Source organism: Epinephelus fuscoguttatus, linkage group LG22 (genome assembly GCF_011397635.1).
Source record: "Epinephelus fuscoguttatus linkage group LG22, E.fuscoguttatus.final_Chr_v1".
In the NCBI taxonomy this organism is placed as follows: Eukaryota; Metazoa; Chordata; class Actinopteri; order Perciformes; family Serranidae; genus Epinephelus; species Epinephelus fuscoguttatus.
Genome location: NC_064773.1, coordinates 10,944,453 through 10,967,544, shown reverse-complemented (window position 1 = coordinate 10,967,544; position 23,092 = coordinate 10,944,453). Strand labels below are relative to the sequence as shown.

The window sequence follows — 23,092 nt, the reverse complement described above, 5'->3', positions numbered from 1 at the left end:
CCGCATAAGGTATCATCTGGCTGTGTTACAAACTGACCCCACCCAGGAACGTATCATACTGCTGTGAAAGGAAGATTTTGGTGCTGGAGTCTTACTCACTAACAAAGCAATTGTATTTGATAAATTCTGAATGAGAAAGGGCTGTACAGACTCATATGGATGGATGGACCTTTCTAGTCTTTCAACCACGCAAAGCGCTTTCACACTACTTGTCACAGCCACCCATTCACACACTCATACACTGCTGGCCGAGGCTGCTGTACATGGTGCCACCTGTTGCTCAGTTTTTTAAACATTCAAACACAATTTGGGGTTCAATATCTTGCCCAAGGATACTTCAAACTGCAGACCAAAAGAGCTGCAGATCAAACCGCCTTTCTTTCAATTAGTGGACGACCTGCTCTAACACCTACCCCTTTATACAAAAATAATTCCTCGCAATCATCACTTATGACCCAACTGACATTTGTGGCAGTGCATTTATGGGCAAAGACCTTGAAATATGCCTGAATTTTCTTAATTTGCTCTATGTTCCTGGGCACAATGTGCACAAGAGGTCTGGACGTTATAAAAAGGTAGAAACCAAATGCCAGACTTTAAAGGGATAGTGCACCCAAAAAATGAAAATTCAGCCATTATCTACTCACCCGTATGCCGAGGGAGGCTCAGGTGAAGTTTTAGAGTCCTCACATCCCTTGCGGAGATCCAAGGGGAGAGGGGGTAGCAGCACAACTCCACCTAAAGGAGGCTTACGGCGCCCCAGATTCAAACGTCCCAAAACACATAACTGAAACCACAAAATATCTCCATACTGCTTGTCCGTAGTGATCCAAGCCCTGAAGCCTGAAGCCCCGACATAAAAAGTTGTTTGGAAAAACATCATTTGAACTCTGTTTTTAGCCTCATTGTAGCCTGTAGCTCTGACTGCCTCTCTGTGCACCAAGTTCACATGTGCGCGCTTGCGAGTGAGAACATTGAAAGCACATGAACACACATGCCCATGTCTCACGGTCTGGCGCAATGACACCAACACAGTGTGGTCTACATATGACGTACTCATAGTGTATAATTAATGTCTATTCCCTGGTGCCACATAGTGGACACAGGAAGTGATACAAAATTTGTAATACGTCATTACCAGCACCACTTGCTTCATGCAGGAAATAACGTCTAAGGTGTGTGCACCTTGTCCAACAGTCGCAGAAATACACAGCCGTGTCAACATGCCTCCCACCAGAGGTTGGGTACACCCTGGACAGGTGGAGGTCGCTAGACTGTCACAAGGTTAACACATAGAGACAGACAACCATTCACACTCACATTCACACCTATGGACAATTTAAGCCTAGTTCACATTACACGATTTTCACAGCGATTTTGACGTCGCAGAGGATCTTGAGAGCCACCTTTGGTCGGAGGTGAGTCGGCAGATAAGTCTGCCACGACGAGTCCTCATGTGTGAGCCTACGAGCAAGTTGCCCCCTCGTCTGTGACTGGGACTGGATATCTGGCATGCTAGAAAACTGGAGAAAGCTGACACGACTGACAAAGAGCATCAGCCGATGAGAGGCGGGATACGTCCTACGTCAGCACGCAGGAGGACGGAAGAAATGTGAGGAGGACAAGCCGCAGGATTGCCACTTGCCAGGTCTGCTTATTAGCCGTGACTTTGGGCTTGTTTCTAAAGTGGAGTTGCTTATTTGGGCTTGCTCTCTAAACGTCACCTTTCTCTCTATATATCTGTCTAATAAGTTATTTAAACGCGTGATAGTTGCTTCTTTTGTGCTTGTTTCCATAGCCCTGGTTGCTTGTTTCTCTCCCAAGATCCAAGATCTGGCAACACTGACAAGCCGGCAAGCAACACCAACAATGGCGGCGTCCACAGGATCACGGGGAGCGCGTTCTGTTTGGACCCAGGCCCTGGAGGCAGATCTGATTCAACACTGGGAAGAATATCCATGCCTTTACGATGTGTCTTCTCCAAGTTTGGTGACCTCACCGCGTTACCTGGGGCTCTGTCGGTGAGGGCTCGGTGGAGAAATCTTGTGGTGTGCACACACAGGTTGTAATGCAGTTGGCGAGACTCCCGCTGACAGAAACACGTCACCAGGTATGAACACTCAAAAGATTACGATAGTCTCTGCGATGCAAAATCAGGGTGAAAATCGTGTAATGTGAACTCGGCCTTAGAGTCACCAGTTAACCTGCATGTCTTTGGACTGTGGGAGAAGCTGGAGTACCTGGAGAAAACCCATGCTGACACGGGGAGAACATGCAAACTCCACACAGGAAGGCCCCCACCCTGAGGTTCAAACTCCTGGTTGGGGCACTCTTTTGCTGTGAGGCAACAATACTAACCACTGTTCCACTGTGCCGCCTGATTATGTTTATCTCTTTATAAAAAAATTCAGTGTACTCAATGTCAATTCTTCCCCATAGTATTGAAAATGTGATTTAATATAGATGTTTTCAAGGTACTGTATGAAAGTTGGAAACTGCAGTACCATGACAACACTTCTCTATCAACTGGAAATTAAGTCAGCAAAATTAATAGTCAGCTGTGCTAACTGATTCAAGCAAAACAAAACCACAGTAAGCCACACTACCATTGATGTCAGCCTGAATGAATGAAGTTTAACAAAATGGAAATTCAGTGTAATTTCCATCCAGGGCTGATACAATTAGTTGACTAATACATGAGTGGATTCACAAGAAAGCCCAAAGTGATCGTACATAGGACCTGTATTTTTCTCCTTTTCCGTACTACAAAAGACGTCGCACACTGTCTCAGCTTTACACACAGCCCACAATCTTCCCTTACAACAACCTGTAAAGCCTCTGCTCTGTTAACACTGAATCTGTTGAGTAAAAGAACAGATCTCATGTGATGATGGTGATTAACAACGTAAAACGCAGAGCCAAGAAGTCAGATGCTGCCACTTTTCTCCACAACTGTCTCTTTTGTGGACGATGATTACACCTATACGTTTCAAAATGACTGTAGTAAAGATTTATTGATGCCAAAAAGTTAACGACAAAAACTCTGCTGCTGCTCTCGTTGGGTCTTTACTGTGTCCATGACAACATCAAGCTAAGCAGAGACTGTAAGAGACTGTAACACGCTGGCTCCGTCTGTGTTTGATTCGCACTCTGTCGTACACATTACACATTATTCCTCTGCTCCTTTTGGTTTCTACATCACCTTTAAATCAATTTTCCAGCTGTCCCGAGTCTATGTTCATTGCACATGTGCAGATAAAGAGTGGAAACACAGACAGGAGGTGTATCTGTGTGTGTGTGTGAGAATGAGAGGCAGAGATCTGTAATTATTGATGAAGCCCAATCTGTGAACCCTCCCCACTTTGCCAGCCATTTGTGATCTCCGATGCTGGACATTAGGAGTGTGTTGTTATGGCAACGGCACCATAAAATAACCATAATGGCAGTATTGTAGTACTCAAGATCAGTCTTGGCCTCGAGACCACAGTTTGACGGTCTTGACCACATTTTTAATTGGTCTTGTCTCAGCCTCAGACAAAGAGGACTCTGGATTTTATTTCAAGACAGGTCAAAACCACAACTTATGGGGATCTCATTGAACTGCCAGTGCAAAACTGCAGTGTTAAATAAAGTTGGTTAAGTTGATTTTAGCTCCTTGGATATATTCTTTATTCATAGAAAATAATTAGCATTAGTTTGTCATGCAGGGTTTTTCCAGCATAGAGAATTATGAGGCAGCTGCCTCCATCAAATTTTATCCCACCTCCAGCTATCGACAAAACCCTGACAGAAAGCACTATTTTCCAGGGTTGGGAATCTTGATACTTAAGTCACGATTCAATATTATTGCCATAAAATATATTAGCATGCTTTCAGACCTAGAGTTATCTCGCTTTCGTCTGAATCAGGGACTAATGTTGTTACAAAGCTGCATAATTGCCTAGAGCTGGTATGTGTTCTCACGGCAGCATTTACAAGAGGACCAGATCAAATGCCTTGTGTGAGAAAGCTGCTCTTGACTGGTCACAATTTCCATGTGGGAAAAATCCAGGAAGTAAAGCAAACGTTGAAGAAGAGTACACTAGCAAGATAAATGTGACACTTTCTAATGTCACAATGGAGGGACAAAATATGATTCGCTTTTAAGTAATATTTTTGATGCTTCAAAAACAGGAGGAGATCCAAATTTGTGTTTATAACATTTTGCTAGCAGAATAAAAAATGTTAATATATCCAGCGTATCAGAATTAGTGGTCACCAGTCTCAAACATAGCTCAACCAGGTCATGCTACATAAACAAACTAGGATGACACAAAAGTGCGCATGATATTAATATCCAGGAATTCACATTATACACACTACCACTGACCAACCATGCATCAATCTGGCAGCAATTGGAATTTTATTCTCAATTATATAATTATTAGAACTCCTCAAATATGTTTTTGAGCCAGGAAAAACCCTGCATGTACTGTGGGACTAACACTATTCTGGTCTTGACTAGGTTTCAACACCTCAAAGTCTCGGTCTTGATATTGATACACTCTGGTCTTGGTCATGACTTGGTCTCGGTTTAGGTGGTCTTGAATCCAACCCTGCATGATGGTAGTTATGAGGGCGTAAATGCTGTCAGTACCTCATCTACTTCACTGTGTGTGTGTGTGTTCTCCCTGGGACCAGATGCTGGAGGAGGTAGCTTGTTCCACAGCATAAAAAGGCAGTCATTCAAAAAAAAAAAAAAAAAAAAAAAAAAAAAAAAATCCGTCATGCAGAAATATGCACACTCGCACACTTTTAAACTCAGTCAGCTCGCGGTGCTCGTTCAATCCTCCGCTTCAGATTGTGTTTTCAGTAAAAGTGATGAGCTGTGTGCTCGCCCCTGAGCTGGAAAGTCTTTGGAGAGTGAGCCAGAGATGGGAGCGTGACAGTTGTTTGGTGACGGATATCAGTCGGTCGCCTCCCTCTGTACTACACTGGCTAGTGTGCACAAGCACTTAACAGCCAGTTCAATTAGATTGTGCGGCCAGTGTCCAGTGGTCTAAAGGATCGGGCCAAATTGTGGTGCGTTAAGAGCTGGAACATCATTCTAGCAGCATGGTGACAGTTTTATTACGACGGGTAATAGCTTGGCTAAACGCTCGGAGCTGGCCTTTCTGAAGGGAGCTGGGTGGGAAAAGAGAATCAGCTGCAGCTCAAACCTCACAGCTGTTGCTGGGAGTCTGACACAGTTCACACTTTAGTCTGTCGTATTTATGTTGCAGAAAATTGTTGTTTATGTGAGTATAATCACTCCAAGGCTTGGAACAAACATGGCAACATCTCTGAACTCCAGGGAAATAAATAGAGCAAAAAGATCAAGTAGCTTAGAGATTCATTTCAGAACAGCTACACAGAGGGCCTAAACTCTGCTGGAATGAATGGACCTTTACTGGAAACCAACACATGACTGTAAGGTTAGTAACAGTTCATCACCATGGAGTTAGATACACAAAGAACATTCTTTCAATTATTTACCAAATGAATAGACTGTTCAGTCAAGAACTTAAAAGAATAATTCAGCCACAAAATGATAATTTGTCTACTAATTACTCACCCTGTGTTAAGCTGAAGTCGTGAATAAAACTTTGTGTTTCTTTCATGGCTCCATTGTCAACGAAGAATCCAAGAACTGAGAGAACTCTTTATGAACTGAAGTACAAGGGGTCCTCTTTTAATCACAGCAAAACCATATCAAATCCAAGTCTCATTTATCCAATCGTATGCTCAGTAATTCCATGGGAAATTAAACTAAAAGAAAAACGTATTGATTCTCCCTTCATAGCCAGACTCCATTGACAAAAACAGTAATTTTACCTCACTGAACACGGGAGTTGCTGCTCTACTGCTGCCTCGATCAGTTTGTTTGTTTTATTGTGTGACTTTGGTGCATCCGAACTAACCATTTAAAACACCAAAGTCACACAGTAACACCAACAAACTAACTGATCGAGGTCGTGGTAGACCAGCAGCTCCTGTGTTCAGCAAGGTTAAATCACTGTTTTTGTCAATGGAGTCTGGTATGGAAGATAGCATGGATAAGTTTCACTTTTAGTTCAGTCTCCCGTTGGGAAGGGCTGTCTGTTTGGGAAGTACTGAGCATATGGCTGGATAAATGAGACTTGGATTATACCGCTCAAGTTACCCGAGAGTTCGTAAACAGATGTGTTGATATTGTTCTGTTCCACTTTTGGATTCTTCATTCCCCAGGAAATTTAAGAAAAAAATATTCTTTGTGAATTCATCTTAACACAGGGAGAATGATTGATATATAGAGAAAGTCATTTAGGGGTTGAAGTGTTCCTTTAAGGTGATGTGTTGAAATAGTAGGATAGTAGGAAATAGTAGGATACAAGTAGGGGATTAAAGTAATTCACTACTGCTGCTACCGAAGTACCATCCTGTAGCTCGACTCAACTCGACCCGACTCTCTTTTGGTACCAGGTCCTTTTCTCTAATTCATTTTCCACTGAGGATAGTGCCCTTTCAGTGTAGGTGGGATTCTCCGCTGATCACCATAGCAACAGTGTGAAACTGCCGGGACATAATCTTCAATGCGACACTCATTGAATCCTTTTGTCAGCAATAATGTCTGCACTTAGTTAATTGTACTGTGTAGTTTTGTAGGCTCTGGGTCGAGTGAATAAAAACATGGAGGTCACTATTGACGTGAGTTTGCCGATTTAAAAATGGCCGGTTTGTGCAGTATGTCCCACCCTCTGACCAATCACTGATCTGCAGTGTTTTAATCTTCTTCTAGTATCAGCTCAGCTTGCTTGAACCCTCGACCAAGGTAATACCAAAAAAGTACTATCCACAACTTTTGCCAATGGAAAACCGAAAAACCAACCAACCAACCACCAACCCAACCATCCATCCACCCAACCTACCATTCAACCAACCAACCAACCAACCAACCAACCTACCATTCAACCAACCAACCCAACCATCCATCCATCCACCCAACCTACCATTCAACCAACCAACCATCCAACCAACCAACCCAACCATCCATCCACCCAACCTACCATTCAACCAACCATCCAACCAACCAACCAACCAACCAACCCAACCATCCACCCAACCTACCATTCAACCAACCATCCAACCAACCAACCAACCCAACCATCCACCCAACCTATCATTCAACCAACCAACCAACCATCCATCCATCCACCCAACCTACCATTCAACCAACCATCCAACCAACCAACCGAACAAACAAAAAACAAGTCGATTTGAGTAGAACCATGCTCTCTCTGTCTATGTGTATTTTACATACACAAATACTAGCTCTTACAGTGTTACATTACCAATCATATCTTATTTTTTTCTGTCCATCAAAAAACAAAAATACGAAACACTCAAAAGTAATTAAATATGTATATTAAATACATTTAATTGAAATACTGCCCATCTTTGAAGTTGTCCAGTTCGACTGAAGACTAATATTCTATTCTCAGATAATCTTTAGAGGATCAAAAACATAAAAATGAGAGAGAAAAGTCTGAAGCACAAACATTTTTCTAAGAGCACAATCATATAATGTCCCTCTGGATTCCTCTTTGACCCCTTATATTGAGAACCACTGCTTGATTTTCAGCCTGTTAGTATAAAAACAGCCTCCTAACCCTCACTGTGTTACCATTTTAGAGTGTGTGCACAGGAGAGACAACTAAAGAGGCAAAAGCCAACAAAGCCGACATCACAAGACTTTAAGAAAAATAACAGATCGTTAGCTTTGCCACATCAAAAAAATCTAGATATTTGGTTTTCTGCTCAGTGCTACTCTTCTTGTTTTTCTCCATCATGAAGAAAATGGTTTACAGACAGAAATTACAAAGACTTTATTGTGACCGTTTTCTCCCTGGAGGGTCTGAAGCCTCTGATCTTAATGAGGTTAAAGTCTGACACTGTTTTCCCAAAATACTCTCAAAGCATCTACAGTGTCTACAGCCCCACCCAGCTGGGATATCTGGCACCTTTTCTCAGCCGTAGTGATTTCTACACATATGTGTGCCACATGCAGTCATGCTACTGTTGAAGCAGAGCGGGTGGCACCGAAGTTTTTTCCACCTCTCGCACCCACAGCTTGTCAAGTCACGGGAAATCAACACCAACAGATGTGACACTGCGGCCCGTGCGTATTGTTGTGCAGTGGAGCTAAGCCAAATCCAGATTTGGAATAATGAGATGAAATATAGCATGTAAATAAGGTTGCCATTTTCTCCACGGGCCAACAGGCTGCTTTTTAGATGGAAGCGCTTGTTTCGACCTTCTGAAGCTCTGCCGCGAGTGACGAACCCCGGACAGATGGAGGGGAGCGCTTCACCGTTAGCTTCCCGCGCAGATGGGAGTGTTTTTTATGTGTGTGTGTGGGGAGGGTGCTGACAGATTGGAGAATTTTGAGGTAGTGGCACAAAACTTTTGACCCCCCCCCATGTGTGTATGTGTGTGTGTTTATGTGTCGGCAGATGAGATTTTAGAGGTACTGGCTTAACTATATTTATTTTTCTCCTGTTTTTGGATTAGAAAGTCATCACTGCTTGAAGCTTATTTCTTCGCTCTGCGTCTCCTCCTCCTGTTTGTTGGCTCCCTGCTCACTGGCAGAGACATGGGCAGCCTAATAAAGAAACAAATGGCAATAAATCTATTCAGAGGGCACTGCTGACCTTTGTGGGTGAGTCTCAGCGGTGTCTGTGGCACCAGGCAGTTGGCATTATGATTGGTATGTGACATTACACAACACAAAGAGGCAAAATACAGAACTACAAATTGGTTCCACACAAAAGCAAGAGCAGTATCGGCTTCCCAATCCAGTTGGCGTGGCTTCCGGCTCGCACCGCGAATGACAGCGAAAGTTCACGTGTCATCACTTAGAGGATGCCAGGATAAATCAAGGACAGGTAAACTCAAAGAGGGGAATCATTTAACAACATTTAACAACAAGCTTTCAGAGACAGATCCTATCTGCTTGGTTGATGAAGAGCCGCTGTTGCCGTTTCAAAAATTTAATTAAAATCTAACGTTTTAATCTCCGACGTCGCAGCTTTGGCTGAGTCATTGCTGGCAGACGCACAACCTCCACAATTCAATAAGACGGGAAGCACAGTTTGTAGGCAGATCACAGCTCACACACAACTTATGTTCCGTCATTTGGGCTGTGCGCACATTTAGAGAGGACTTGACAGCGCATCTTTCTTCTTTCAATGTCAAAGGCATCACCGTGAGAACTAAGCTGTCTGAGGGGTTTTAGCTTCTTTGAGGAACAGACATCTCTACACGCTCCATGCATGACATACCACACACACACTCGCAGGGCAGAAAACAGTTGGCTACCTGTTGATTCTGCAAATTACAACCCTGTGTGTGACTCACGACAGAGTGCAGTGCATAATTATGATTGTCAGAGGGCCACACATTCTGAAAAACACAGGGTAGAAAGCACTTCAGAGCCATTTGCAGTCTACCAGTGTTTTGTTGAAAAACTGTGCTACTTTTGACATGCTTTAATTTTGGGGCTTTTATTCCTGGCACACAAAACAAGGTAAAATGTGCCACACATGTGAAACTGGCATGATAAAAACATCCAAAAGTGACTTTAAGGATAACGCAGCTCTGCAAAAAGCTTGCACCTCGATCAAAGGATATTTATTGGCTCTGCTGAGGGATGGGGTCAGTACGCAGAGCACAGAGGCATCTACTTAAGTAAAGTAAAGGAAACTGTTTTTCTCGCTGAGTAAAGAAAACAGCAATAGAAAGGGCACTTGAGAGGAGCTGTGCATCAGTCAGCCATTGTTGAGCATTGCAGGACTGCATGACAGGTTTCTGCAGCCTTCGGACTGAACCACACACACAGACACACTTGGCTACGACGGTAAAAGATGACACAGATGAACAGGCAGACAGATATGCAGCTAGAAAGGCAATTATGGAGTGGATGCAGAGAGATTCAAGTGCTCGTGTCGAGCCAACAATCTTCCCAGCATCCCTATCCGCAGCCAATCGCCAGTAAAAATGTTTGCATTGTATGTTTCTGCAAACCAGCGATACGTTACATTTGTACATTATGTTGTAACTGATATGTTGAAACCCTATGTCCCTCAACAACGTTGTGATGAAGGTGTGGTTATGTTTAGACACAAAAATCACTTGGTTATGATTAGGAGGTCATGTTCTGGCTTCAGACACCAAGGTTCAATGGCTCGAACACTGCTGGAAAATGCTGCCAAGAAAGGCCACAATGTCTCAGTGCAAATTGCTTGGTTCATAGGCGAGATCATCACTAGCAGAATTATGAGTTATGAGTCAGCTATGAGTCAGTGAAAAACACCCAGGTTCTTTGGCTCAAATGTCGCTGGGAAACACTGCAGTGTGTCAGTGACAAATGCCTAAGTTTGGTGCCACAAATGCTGCCAGGAAATGCTGCAATTTGTCAATGAAAAACACCCGGGCAAGATGGCTTAAACGCCGCTGGGAAGTGCCATGATGTGTTGCTAAAAAACAACCAGCTTTGGTAAGAAACACCCAGGTTCCATGGCTCAAACACTGCTGGAAAATTCCGCCGGGATACTCCACGATGTCTCATGCAAACTGGCCAGGCTCATAGGCTAGAACACCACTGGGAAATGCCATTATGAGTTGGTCGAGAACACCTAGGTTCTTAGGCTAAGACAGCGCTGGGAAATGCTGTAATATGTCGATGATAAACACCTGGGTTCCGTGGCTTAAAAAACAAGTGTTGGTAAAAAAAACCCGCCCAAGTCCTGTGTCACAAATGCCACTGGGAAACACTGCAAAGTGTTGGTGAAAAACACCCAGTATTGGTGGCTCAATTGCCGGTAGGAAGTGGCACAATGAGTCGGTAAAAAACACCCAGCTTAGGTAAGAAACACCCAGGTGAGATGGCTCAAACGCTGCTAGAAGGTGCCACAATGTGTCATTAAAAACTCCCAGATCAGAGTCAGAGCCACAAATGCCGCCAGAAACATTCGGGATGGCGTCACAAACACCTGTGAAAATTAGGTGAAGGGTTGCCAACAAACAACCAGCATTGCTGTTTGTTGGTCTCGAACAGTGGTCCGCAGATTGGCAGTGCCATAAACCATCCCCTTCACCTCCCAATGACAAAAGCTCACATGCTACATTAGTTTAAAAACAGTGATATGCGGCCCAGTATGCAATGTACAAATGTAACATATCTGTGGTTTGCAGAAACATACAATGGTAACATGTTCTCCTGGTGATGGGGCTGGCAGCCATTGGTCTTACCTGTTCCACCTCTCTGAACCACCAGGATGGTCTCAGCTCCAACGGCACACTCCTTGAGAAGCTCCACCACCTGGGTGTGTGCAAATCCCTGCACGTTCTGCTTGTTAATCTCCACAATCAGGTCCCCCTCGCACAGACCCGGGCAGCCCTGAGGCTCCAGCACCTGTTTGACTCGCTGGCCTGTAGCACTGTCCGCAATGGTGAAACCAAAACCTTCTATGCCCTTCACCATGGTCAGGGTCAGTAGTTCCCCCTGGGTCGCCCCCGATGACGCCATGGAGACACTGTCAGGAGGTGTGGTCCCCGTGGTGGGAGGAAGCGAGCCGTCTAAGTGGGTGTCACCCGGGTGAGGGGTGAGCAGCTGCTGCGTGGCATTGTTGACCTGGTCCTGACTGGGGTCTGTGACAAAGCGCGCCGTGCGTGAGAGATAGTCTAGGTAGTTGTCGTAGCCCGTCCTGCCGTTCACCATGATGGGCCGCTGCTCCATGATGCCCAGCGGGGAGATGATGGTAGTGGTGGTGGCGGTGTTGTTGTTGCTGTTAGCAGCTTCTTCTGGGTCATAGGGCAAAGGGTAGCCACGACACAAGACCAGGGTGACGCTTTGGCCAATTGGCACTGACTGGAAGAGTTTGACCACATCAGCATGGGTGGTGCCCAGGACGCACACATCGTTGATGTAGACAATGACATCACCTGCAGACAAAAGAGATGGACAGATAGAAACATAATGGTCAGGGGTGATGGCTGGAACACTGGAACTGATACGGTAGCGACAGAGTGAAAGTGCCCTACAATATTACTGTCAAGTATGGTGTGTGATCCATTCCATTTGCCTAGACAGCAGATCTGGGTATCCGAACTCAATACCATAAAGGTTATGACCTTGGAAAATAACCCAGTACCCAAAATCTTTGACATTTTTTCAGTCTAACCATACCTACATTTGATCGATCCTTTTTCTACCCAGATCTAGAAAAAATGGCTATATATATATGGTTTTGCCTGCAGCCCATCATAGCTAGCATTCTTCGATTTATTGCGACGTTTGATTGGCCCACCATGGCAGAAGCTACAACCCTTACAGTCCATGGTGTGGTGAAGTTGAGTGCAGGGCAATTGAAGGACTTGGCAGCATGCTGAGATGCCACCAAAACATTCGAAAGTATGGCTATACTACATGCATGTGGCGTCTGCTAAAAACAAATGCATGAATGCGGAAATATCGGGATCACTTTAGGTAATGGTACGGGCATCAAATTTTTTAGAGGATACTCTGCCAATGATTTTTTGGCAGAAGACAGTAGAGACAGACAGGGCAGAGAGGGGAAAGACATGTTCCTTGACCAAGGTCACCAGCCGTAATCAAACTGGGAAGACTGCAAATATATGGAATGGGTTTTAGACAACTGGGTTACCAATACAGGCATTCTGATATTGAAATATCGATGTTGAATGAACACCATTATCCACAGACCGAAGACTGTCTAGATTTAAGGGCACTAGTTTGATGGATTGAGATTGGGCCTCTCACATGCTCAGACACAAGTATGGCAAATGTTTTGATTAGTTAAACATGCATAAATTAACAGGAAAGGAAATGGTTTGATGTTCCAAACCACAGTTTGAAAGTAAAGCTGAGCAATATATTGATATTATAGCAATATTGTGATATGTGACTAGATATCGTCTTAGATTTCAACTGTACGTGTTCTTTCCCTGGTTTTAAAGCCCCACTGTATTCAGTATTACTTCCTGTCTTTCGGTTAATATTCTTTCTCAAACAGAGAATATTCATGTGGTTAATAGTTGTACAGAATCAATCAACATGACCACGGCAACCTGACTGCCGTTCTAGCGATGTGTGCGCTGCTCACACACATCTCAACAGCTCAATCAGCTGTCAAGTGGCAAGTCCGCTATGTTCCACAGGCTCTCTTAGCCTTTTTAGTCATATAAGAATAAAAAAGTAAATAAAACAACTCTATTACACGCCACAGTCACATAAACACGCAAAATATCCGTCATGAAAGCACCTTTCACTATGTCACTTTGAATAGGTTATAATTTGTCGGCTTGGCAGGTGTGCTTTGAGCTACTGTGTTAGCTCGCTGAACAAGAGCCTCACTGAGCTCTCAACCTGTTCTCTGGCTCAGTGGGTGTGTGTGCTCATGAACGAGTTACCTCATCTGAGTCACAGCTAAGTGTGGGCTTGTGCTCATGATGATAACCGGCTTGCTTACAATGGCGTTTATTGGTTTGCCGCTCAGACACCAAGAGACACAAAGCACCTGGGCAAGCTTAGAGGATGACATATGACCTGCAGATTCCTCAATCCCTACAATATCGTCACAATATCAATACTAAGGTTTCTTGTCAACGGTATCGCAATATCTGATTTGTTCCACATTGCCCAGTCGTACATGGAAGTAGAAACTTTTGTGAAACTAACCTACGATGGCAAATAACGGAGACAGAACAGCGAAGGTGGAAAGATTGCAGCTAAAAGGTTTGAAAGACATTAAAGGAAAGAGTTGGAGGACATCATGGATAAAGGATATATGATGATGTATATTAGAGCTGTGGTTGTACAAATGCTAACAAATTCATTGCTGTTTAAAAACCAAAGAGGTCAAATTTTAGCATCAGCTTCTGTACTAGGTACTGATTTATGTAAGAATTACAATATGCACAGTAAACCCCAGGTACACATTTACTTTTTCAGAAAGATCACTAAAAGAAAGCCTCAATGAGAAACTGCTCTGATTTACGGTGATGTGATGTCAGAACTCGACAGCTACTCTGGTACTCAATCAGCTGTACAGTACATCATCACTGTGTCTCCTCTGACTTCTCTTATAGCTATAAACAATTTCTACAGACAAACAGAACCACAGATAATGTCTAATCTGCCTTTCAAGTGTAAAATATTGCTGATGACAAGTGGCTAAAATGTTTGCCTTTTATGGGGCCAAGTGCTTTTATTTGCTCTCTGCAATATACTGCACTCAGTGCTCTGTAGATAAAAACCTAGCTGACAATTAAATGTTCCCACACAAAAGCGCTTCACATCCAGGCTTATCTTTGTCTCAACCAGATTACTAAATATAGTGTTTTGTGCTCCGCTGTGCAGGCACCATGCAGGTTTTTACAACAATGGGCAAGTGGGAACACAAGGCACGATCCATTTTAAAGTCTTACAAACAGCGTTACCTGGGTTGATAATGAAAACAAGTATTTTCTAATTGCAGATATAATTGTCATGCTCTTTCCAGAGAGGGCAGGGTGGGCGTGTGCCGCAGAGAGAGAAAATGAAAAACAAAGATCCGTCATGATTAATAAGCAAAGCATGTGCTTCAGTGATTGGCCCTCACCTTGGTAACCACAAGCTCTGTGCCGTCCAATTCTCTCTAAACGTGAGCAGGAGACTATAATAGCACTAATGGCTGGGTCAATGACACTTTTCAAGAACAACACGGCAATTCATATTGATCTCCTGGATTGACTGTTGAAGTGGAGCCCAGGCGCCGACTCCTCTGGGTGACGACAGCTGAGGTAAATGGAAGTTAAGATATCACCGAAATGTTCTCTCGTTGTAAACTCTGTTGCGGACAAAATGCTCTCCAACTTTGAACGCTCCGCCGGTATTGACAGAGCGAGCTCACACCTCCAGGCAACGTGACGTGAGGGACTTTTTAATTAATCCGGGTAAATGCGGACGACATTTGCCTTGAGCACCAGCGTCAGAATCAATAGTTGAGCGCGCTGGCAGAAAACAAATGATGGTGCCATGACCTCGTGGCGCCCTCGCTGTACCCATAGATCTCAGTCTTTATGACCAGGGTGGAAATGCAGCTGGAGTGAAACAGAAAGTTATAGACATGTCTTCTATCATGCATGATATGCCATTCACATAGGTTTAGTTTGATGCCTCTGAAACTTCTGCACCACCACAGCACAATGGAGGTGAACTGAATCTTATTTAATCTTATTTTCCTAAGAGTGAGCTTTTATGGATTATCCACTCTAACTGGAACACTATGTCTTGACAGTCATATTGAGTTTTTTGAGTGTGACTTTTTAATGCTGTGCGCACCACAGAGTAAATCCAAGTGACTGATCTCAATCTAAAGCATATATATATATAAAACAAAAACTCTGAATCAACACATCAACTTTATCATCACACGGGGAAATGTGTTTGGTCCAGTGCTGCAGACATAAAGACGCCATAAAATCCACAGTAAAAAACAATAGAGTGGCGAAATCTTGGCCGAGGACTGGCAGGCAATCTGCTTGAAAGCTCAAACACAATCCATAAACATTTTAAATTACTCCAATAGAGGTGGATAATGACAATATATGTAACTCCAACCATGTTAAATAAATTAAATCCCCTGACATGTGTAGAGGACATGCTATTTCATTGCATTTGGGACTGCCCAAATATCCAGGTTTTGTGGGTAGAGGTTTAAGACATCCTTTCCCGTGTCATAGGTGTTAAGTTGCCAAGCAAAAAACACCATAGCCAGATTCTGGAAATCCACTATCTATGGCTTACTGGACTGTCACTTTCTGTTGCCAGAGAAAAACTTTTTTTCATGATACAGGGTAAATATTCTACTTTTGATAATATATGGGGACGTTTTATGACATTTCTAGAGGGAATGGTAAAGGGTAACCACATTTGTATAGCGCCTTTCTAGTCTCCTGACCACTCAAAGTGCTTTTAACACTACGAGTCACATTCTCACACACATTCACACACTGGTGGCCGAGGCTACCACACAAGGTGCCACCTACTCAGTATCCATTCTAACGCTCTGTGAATGATACCTTTGAAAAACGCCGGGCAAGTAGGGCAAGAAAAAATTGATCCCTGAAAAGTCATGGAGAAGTTTTGAAATTGAACTGAAAACAGATCTAAGGTTTAGGTACATGTCAGTGCGAGTTAAATACCCGTTCTAGGGGTACAAAACCAAAAGTGTGAGGTGGAAATGACACCATAATTCAACATATTTAATGACATGAAGATGTTTGGCTGTTATTAGACCATTAAATGGTTGTTATCAGTGGTTATAAGCATCATAGATATAGGTTAGAAGGGGCCTACGACACCCACTATTCAGCAGGCCATGATCAAGACATCAAAGGGTCTGTGGTCGTTTACGTTCATGTTGAGTTGCGACCTTTTGTGACCCTAATAATTAGGACGGGAGCTACAAATGAAAGCAGGTGGTGTAGCATTTATAAAGACCAAAGCGTCAACGTCTAGGGTGTCTTGTGTTAAACCAAAACTTTGATTTATTTTAAACAGAAACAGTTATGTTATATGACGTACTATGATATTATCCTAAACTTAACAGTAGTTTTTGCACCTAAACTTAAGGAAAGTGGAAGTAAAACAACAAAACTTAAACTATTTCGGACATATAAATGATCATTTAATGGACCGATAACGTCCTTTGAACCTGACAGAAGATGAGGCTGGCTCCGTCTAACCCATGTCTGAGGCTAAAGACCACAGATAACAGCCATTTAATGGGCTGATAAAATCCAAATTGGGTGATCCAAATCAGTAAAATCAAATTTGATATAAGAGTTCATAAGTTCATTTGGCCAGCCACAAGACCTGTTAGCTGCATGTGAAACAGGCTGATGGCTCGAGGAATAAAGAAGTTCTTGTTTCTGCTTGCTTTGATCTTTTTTTTTTTTTAAGTCTCTTTCTGCGGGTCAGGTTGCTTCTAAGACTGAATCTGGCGTGAAGGGGATGGGTTTTATCCTGTAAATTTTGCTCTAGTTTTTGGAGGGTGACTTTGGTGTGCAGGCCAGTAGCTGTTTCTTGGTCAATGCCGACACTTTTTCCTGCTGCCCTGATTTATCAGTACAGGCAGGCTTGGTCGTGTTTGAGCATGTTACCAAGCACACAAATAAAGACAGAAAAGACAGAACACTCTCAAGTGTCAATATATAAAACATGTGTAAAGTCTATTGTGTAAAAAGTACAGTATCTGCTGCTATTTCTCTGTTTTCTGAAGCGGCACAGTCCCTGAACTTCAGTTGATAGTCTGTTCCATTCTGAAGTATTTGTATGTTGTGACCATTTACTCAGAAGAAAAATATGTCTTTTTGTAGTCTAAGTAAAATGGGCCTTAATAAAATATATAGTTCCAAACACAGGTGTACATACAAGTGCACAGAAATGAACCCCTCAACACTTGGAGGAAAACACACTCATGGCCAGCCCCCTCTCCATCCATTATGAAAGCTGCTGTTGGGACCCTCGTACACTCTAAATCACATTGACCTTAGCTGTAAACAGCACACTCGCTGGGACCAAGGCCCGTGCTGCCTGCTACTTCATCTTTCATCGTTCCATCCTTACATACTCCTCATGACATATTCATCTCCGACTAATGGTGTGTTCAAGAGTCTGTCGACATAACGAGAGGTCTTTGTGGCCCCGCTGAGGCGAGGCCATGATAACAGAGCAGTTTAGAGTCTCAGCAGGGTGCAGGTATTTGTTAGGGGCCGGGGTGTTTCGTGTGGTTGTGTGTGTGTCAGGATAAATAGGGTGTCGTCCAAAGTACAACGGGGTCACATCAGACGTGCAGGTGTGATTAGAATAATTATTAGAATGATGATTATGCAGATAAAACTAGTAGGCCCGGCAGGTCAGGCAAAGATATGTCTTATTGTAGCCTTTGCAAAAGCAAAAAAATAAAAATAGAAATAAAAAAAAATGGTGTGTTTATTTGCCCAATCATTAGCTTCAATCGTTAGCTTGTCCAGCTAACTAGCTAACTACTTCCAACAACAGTAAACAGTAACCAAGCCTTATATTTGAAGGCAACAAACACATTGCGTAATTATCTAACTGTTCATAATCAGCACTTTCACTGTGTAGTAGCCTATTTTCCTACTTCCCTATTAGCATCTAGGACAGGGCTGCCCAATTTGGGGCCCGCGGGCCAACCGATTAGTTTTGGCCCGCGGCCCATGCTCAAATTTTCAATAATTAAATAATTATTATTTTCCCGCTGCCAGCAGTCGGAATATCTCTTTAAATATTTATTTATTGTTGCACTTCCTCTACTGACCACAAATCAGCATTGTGTTACATTGAGGGTAGGGTGGCGCTGTTTAGCTCCCGTCAGCAGTGATGAATGTATTGGAGGCCTAGGCGTGAAATGTCTGGCACTTTGGAGCATGTTCTGCTCTGTATGGTTAATGTTTCAGCTGAAATTAATGTAAACACAGTTCAGTGATTTACAAGAAAAGGCTAAAAAGCTAAAGCTGTTGTTCAATTATATTCCTATTTGAAAATGATTGTTCAAGACAGTGGAGACTATAATATATTGGTCTTGTAGGGACATGTTGTGTCCCATGTTTTTAGAGACATAGGCCTGGTACTTATTATTTTTCTGCTTTCAATAAACAGAAATGTTATTCATTTTCTAAATTACTTTGTATGACTGTTCATTTTGCATAGTTATATCATAGTCATTTAATTAAATGCACTGCAACATGAATGTTTAGTTTTGGCCCGTGACCCTCCACCCTGATTCATTTTTGGCCCTCCACTGAGAAGTATTTGGGCACCCCTGATCTAGGACTTCCCGGTCCTAGATGCTAACAGAGTTTAGGCTAACGTTAGCAGCTCTGTCCTGTGTTTTGTTGAAATTGGAAGTTTACACTCCAGCCAGCCAAGCCAACGTTATCAGAAATGCATTTGTCAAACACGTCAGTTAGTCCCCCATCCTAAAAGCCTTTTTTTTTTTTTTTAATCGTGAAATTAAAAATCAAAAGATAGAATTTGAAAAAACTAACAAGTACGTTAGCTAAGCAGCCAAACAGAGTTAGACAAACGACAGAGTCTGAGAGATGAGTCCTACTGATCGCACTGGGACTAATAAGCTGTACACTGCAATAAAAGAACAATGTTATTTCTTTATTCACACGTCTGCTAACGTTACCATGGATCATTCATTCAAAAAGATGCTCACTTTTTTTGTCTGGCACATGTAGCTTTAGTGTCTGTCTTTTAGCGTGGTATCTTATTGAATCAAGTGCATATTGAAAAAACATTTTATGCAGTTGTTCTTATCAAAACAAGTCAGTTGAAAAAATTAAAAAGCCAGAAAACAACAGGCAACCAACGCACAGAGCTAACGTTAGCTTAATCTGCTCGCAAAAGCTGGACCTATTGTCACCAAAAAGTCCAAATCTGAATGAAAACATTCAAATTTGATTGCTCAGATTCAAATTTGATATTAGATGAAATAAGACTTATCAACTTCTTGTGGGGCATATTGCGTAAATATGGGGTACCGGGCTCGCTGCTACAAGCCATCTGGTCCGTGAGAGCGAGAGTGAGAGTGAAGTGAGAGCTACGTCCGCATACTTGGTGTCAAGTCAAACATGTTCTTGTTGGGTGTTGGCCTCTGCCAGGGTTGCCCCTTGTCACTGATCAGGTCTGTGATTTTCATGGACGAGGTCTCAAGGTGCAGCCGGGAGGAGGAAGGGGTCCGGTCTGGGGACCTCAGAGTTCTCTACTTTTCATAGATAATGTAGTTCTGTTGGCTTCATCTGGCCTGGGAGCGCCTTGGGGCCCCCCAGGGGTGCTTTGCTTTGCCTGCTGCCCCCATGACCCAACATGGATAAGAAGTTGAAAATGGAAATGGAAATGGACCCAAGGCCTACTTCCTGTTGCCGGTAGGTGGCACTTTTACTCTGACTCAATATTGGCATGTAGATGTTTTCAGGCCAGGACTCTTATCCAGCTTGTGAAATTTGGGGCAGATTGGACAATGTACACTAAAGAAACAGCAACTTCCTGTTTCATGGTAGATGCAAAATAGATGCCACAACATGGGCAACATTGTTCCGAAAAAGTAAAAAATTTCCATTGTTAAGGTGTTTCTACAGACCAAATTCAAAGTCAATCAAAATATCCCTGTTTTCACTAGATTTGATTTAAAGTTTTGTGAGTTTTTGAGAATCTTCAGCCCAAAAATGAGATTAAAGCTGCCCTGTGGAGTTTTGCCCATTTGCACCATCTGCCGTGTTTTTCCGAGTATTGCAACAATAACAGTCAGCATGCACCATTCGATGACGTCAGCAATACGAGTGAGGCTCCCACACCGTTGTTTTTTTCGTTTATATTAAGCTGCATGAATGTGTATTTTGACACTAGCTGATAAGCTGTCAGTGGATGCCCACAGACGTATAACCTTGCAGCCTCAGTCTTGTCCATCGCTCTTCAAAATGCTAACGTTAGCTTTTTGCTTTATTTATCCAGAGGTCAGAGCTAAAGCTAGATGACACACCTATTTACCTACCTACACCTATTTTTCATTGTTTTATTTGCTATGAACAAATATACAGACAGCTTGGCGGCAGAGCGGTGCGCTCTTGTGCCGCGGTAGCACATACACAATGAATGGGTTCATCGATGGAGGTCTGCACTTTGCACGCTCTGTGTGAAATGGGCTCTACTCTGGTTTGATTTCTGCGTTTGTCACTCTCTCGTTTTGCCTTTTTTCCTTCGCGGAGTTTGGGGAGGACCAGCAGGACCAGCTCCAGAGGCTTCGGAAGCTTTCCTGGGCTGTTTCTTTGGGTTTTCAGACATCTTTCAGTAGCTCCTCTGCTAGCCTTGTCGTCTCCGACATTTCCAACTGCACGTGCGCTCTTTGAACTCTACGTCAAATGCGTCATTTCCTGTGCGACAGCACGGGAATGTCGCTCCTGAAAGGCAATAGCACTTCTAAGCAAACCAGAGACTGTTGTGTGGTGGAGATGCGTTCAATGATCATCCTAATAACTCATTTGGCAGTGGCTGTAATGTAACGGACATTGGTTTATATGTTAAAACTCCACAGGGCAACTTTAACTTGCATCAGTAATATCAATTCCTTGCATTACAATAGGGTCCCTTCATTGGTTGGTAAAAATGCCCTTAGTATCTCATGTCATGCTGACAGCACACACACTGTAGTATATGGATTCAGTTCAGTAGAATAACCCTCTGTTGCTGAATGAATGTTACAGCAGTTAGACGCTCCAGTTTGAAACATGTTGTTGCAACAAACCCACTCAATTTTGTATTAAACGCTGCCTCTGGCATCCAAACTAAACCTCTCCACTTCAAGCTAACGCAACTCATAGACTACTCTGTACTCCACAAAAACATCACAGCTAACAAATCCCATATTTTATGTAAGGACACACACAAAAAAGCTACAAAAACATAAAATATTTTGCCTGGACAAAACTGCACTGCATGTGGTCTACCAGTCCCCACATCAAATATTCTAAAAAACTTTTACAATAAGTTCTTGAACATGTTTTCCCCTGGTTGTGTAATCACGTAATGGAGAAAGTCGTGAGGGGTCATGTGGAGAAAGCGGCACAAATTATCTATCTGGGATTGGGAATTTCACACCTCAGCAGGCCTGCTTTCACGTCCGTGTGAGCGCGGAGTTACTGTGATGGAGCTAGCACTGTCACTGCAGAAGTAGGACACAAAGTCTGGGGAGGCAGAGTTGGGGGATGGAGGCTGGATGGTGAGATAGAGATGGAGATGAGCTGAAGGGAGGAGGCGGCGGAGAGGAGAGGAGAGGAGATGGGGGGTGGGATAGTAGAGATGTGAGAGGGATTTGTTAGTTATTTCTGGGGAGAGAAAACATGAAAAAAGAAAAGGGGGATTCTGAAAGACGAGGAGGAGACGCTCAGAGTGTTTTATATGCAGTATTGTCAGGACGAGCTTTATTAGTCATCAAGGGATCTATTTTGGACTGCTGCACCATCCCATTTATAAAGAAACAGACATTTATGACCCAATGCTCTGAAAGAAGTCACAAACGCAATGAAATAGAACAATTCAAAAGTGTTTTGGAGCAGACCGGCTTTACAGAGCAAACTCCCTGACCAGATTGCTCTATGTGCTTTGTGTTGTCTCCAGTGTATACACATAGAAACATCACTGCATGCTGAGAAGCACTTGCCTTGACCTTTCGTACAGCTGGTCGGTCTCAGTGTGTGTGTGTGTGTGTGTGTGTGTGTGTGTGTGTGTGTGCTGCAGTTCCACCCCCATGTGGCCACAGCTAGGAGTTATGGTGATCATAAAGTCCCTTTCATGATTAATGGTGGAACAAAACTCTGCAGTTGGTGCACACGCATGTGCACACACACATACAGAGCTAACACAACGCCAGCTTACACACTGCATGTATATCCACGTGCAGCCATTTTATCTTGAAGAGGAACCTACATACATCACTGTCTGAACCATATACAGTGTTCTTATTTGGGTATGTTTGCATGAGTTTGACTCTATGTAGGCTGCACTGCATTAAAAAGGTGAATGGAGAAAAATGTGGGGCTTGAAAACTTACGGTTAACCTCGTTTCTTTGGATGTACGCTGGTAAATGGAGCAGAGCAGGAATCAAACCTCTAAGGAACGCTCTTATGTGGACACTTACAGGATTTCCCTTATTCTAGATACATTTAACGGTGGTGGACAAAGTACTCAGATCTTAACTTATGTGAAACGAATAACACCACAGTGTAGAGATGCTCTGTATTAGAAGTATTAGCTTCAAAATATGCTTAGAGTACCTAAAGTGAAAGGGTCTCCGTCATGAAACGTGAGCAGAACAAATTTGTGTGTAAACTGTTTGCACACAGAAATTAACGTGTATTTAGGGTCCGTGTACTTCGCGGCCATTCGGTTTTCGTTTCGTAATAACAAATTGAAACATAGAAAACCAACCATTATCCGTTTTT

At 43.1% G+C, this 23,092-nt stretch overlaps 1 protein-coding gene across 8 annotated transcripts in view; it reads right to left on the bottom strand.

The window, feature by feature from the left end:
- magi2a (membrane associated guanylate kinase, WW and PDZ domain containing 2a) overlaps window positions 1–23,092 on the bottom strand; it is a 396,740-nt gene that overhangs the window by 60,737 nt on the left and 312,911 nt on the right. For all 8 annotated transcript variants that reach the window (XM_049566794.1, XM_049566795.1, XM_049566796.1 and 5 more), the window contains exon 10: window positions 11,308–12,000. In XM_049566794.1, the coding sequence (XP_049422751.1) occupies window positions 11,308–12,000 (693 nt within the window). The remainder of the gene's footprint in view (window positions 1–11,307; window positions 12,001–23,092) is intronic.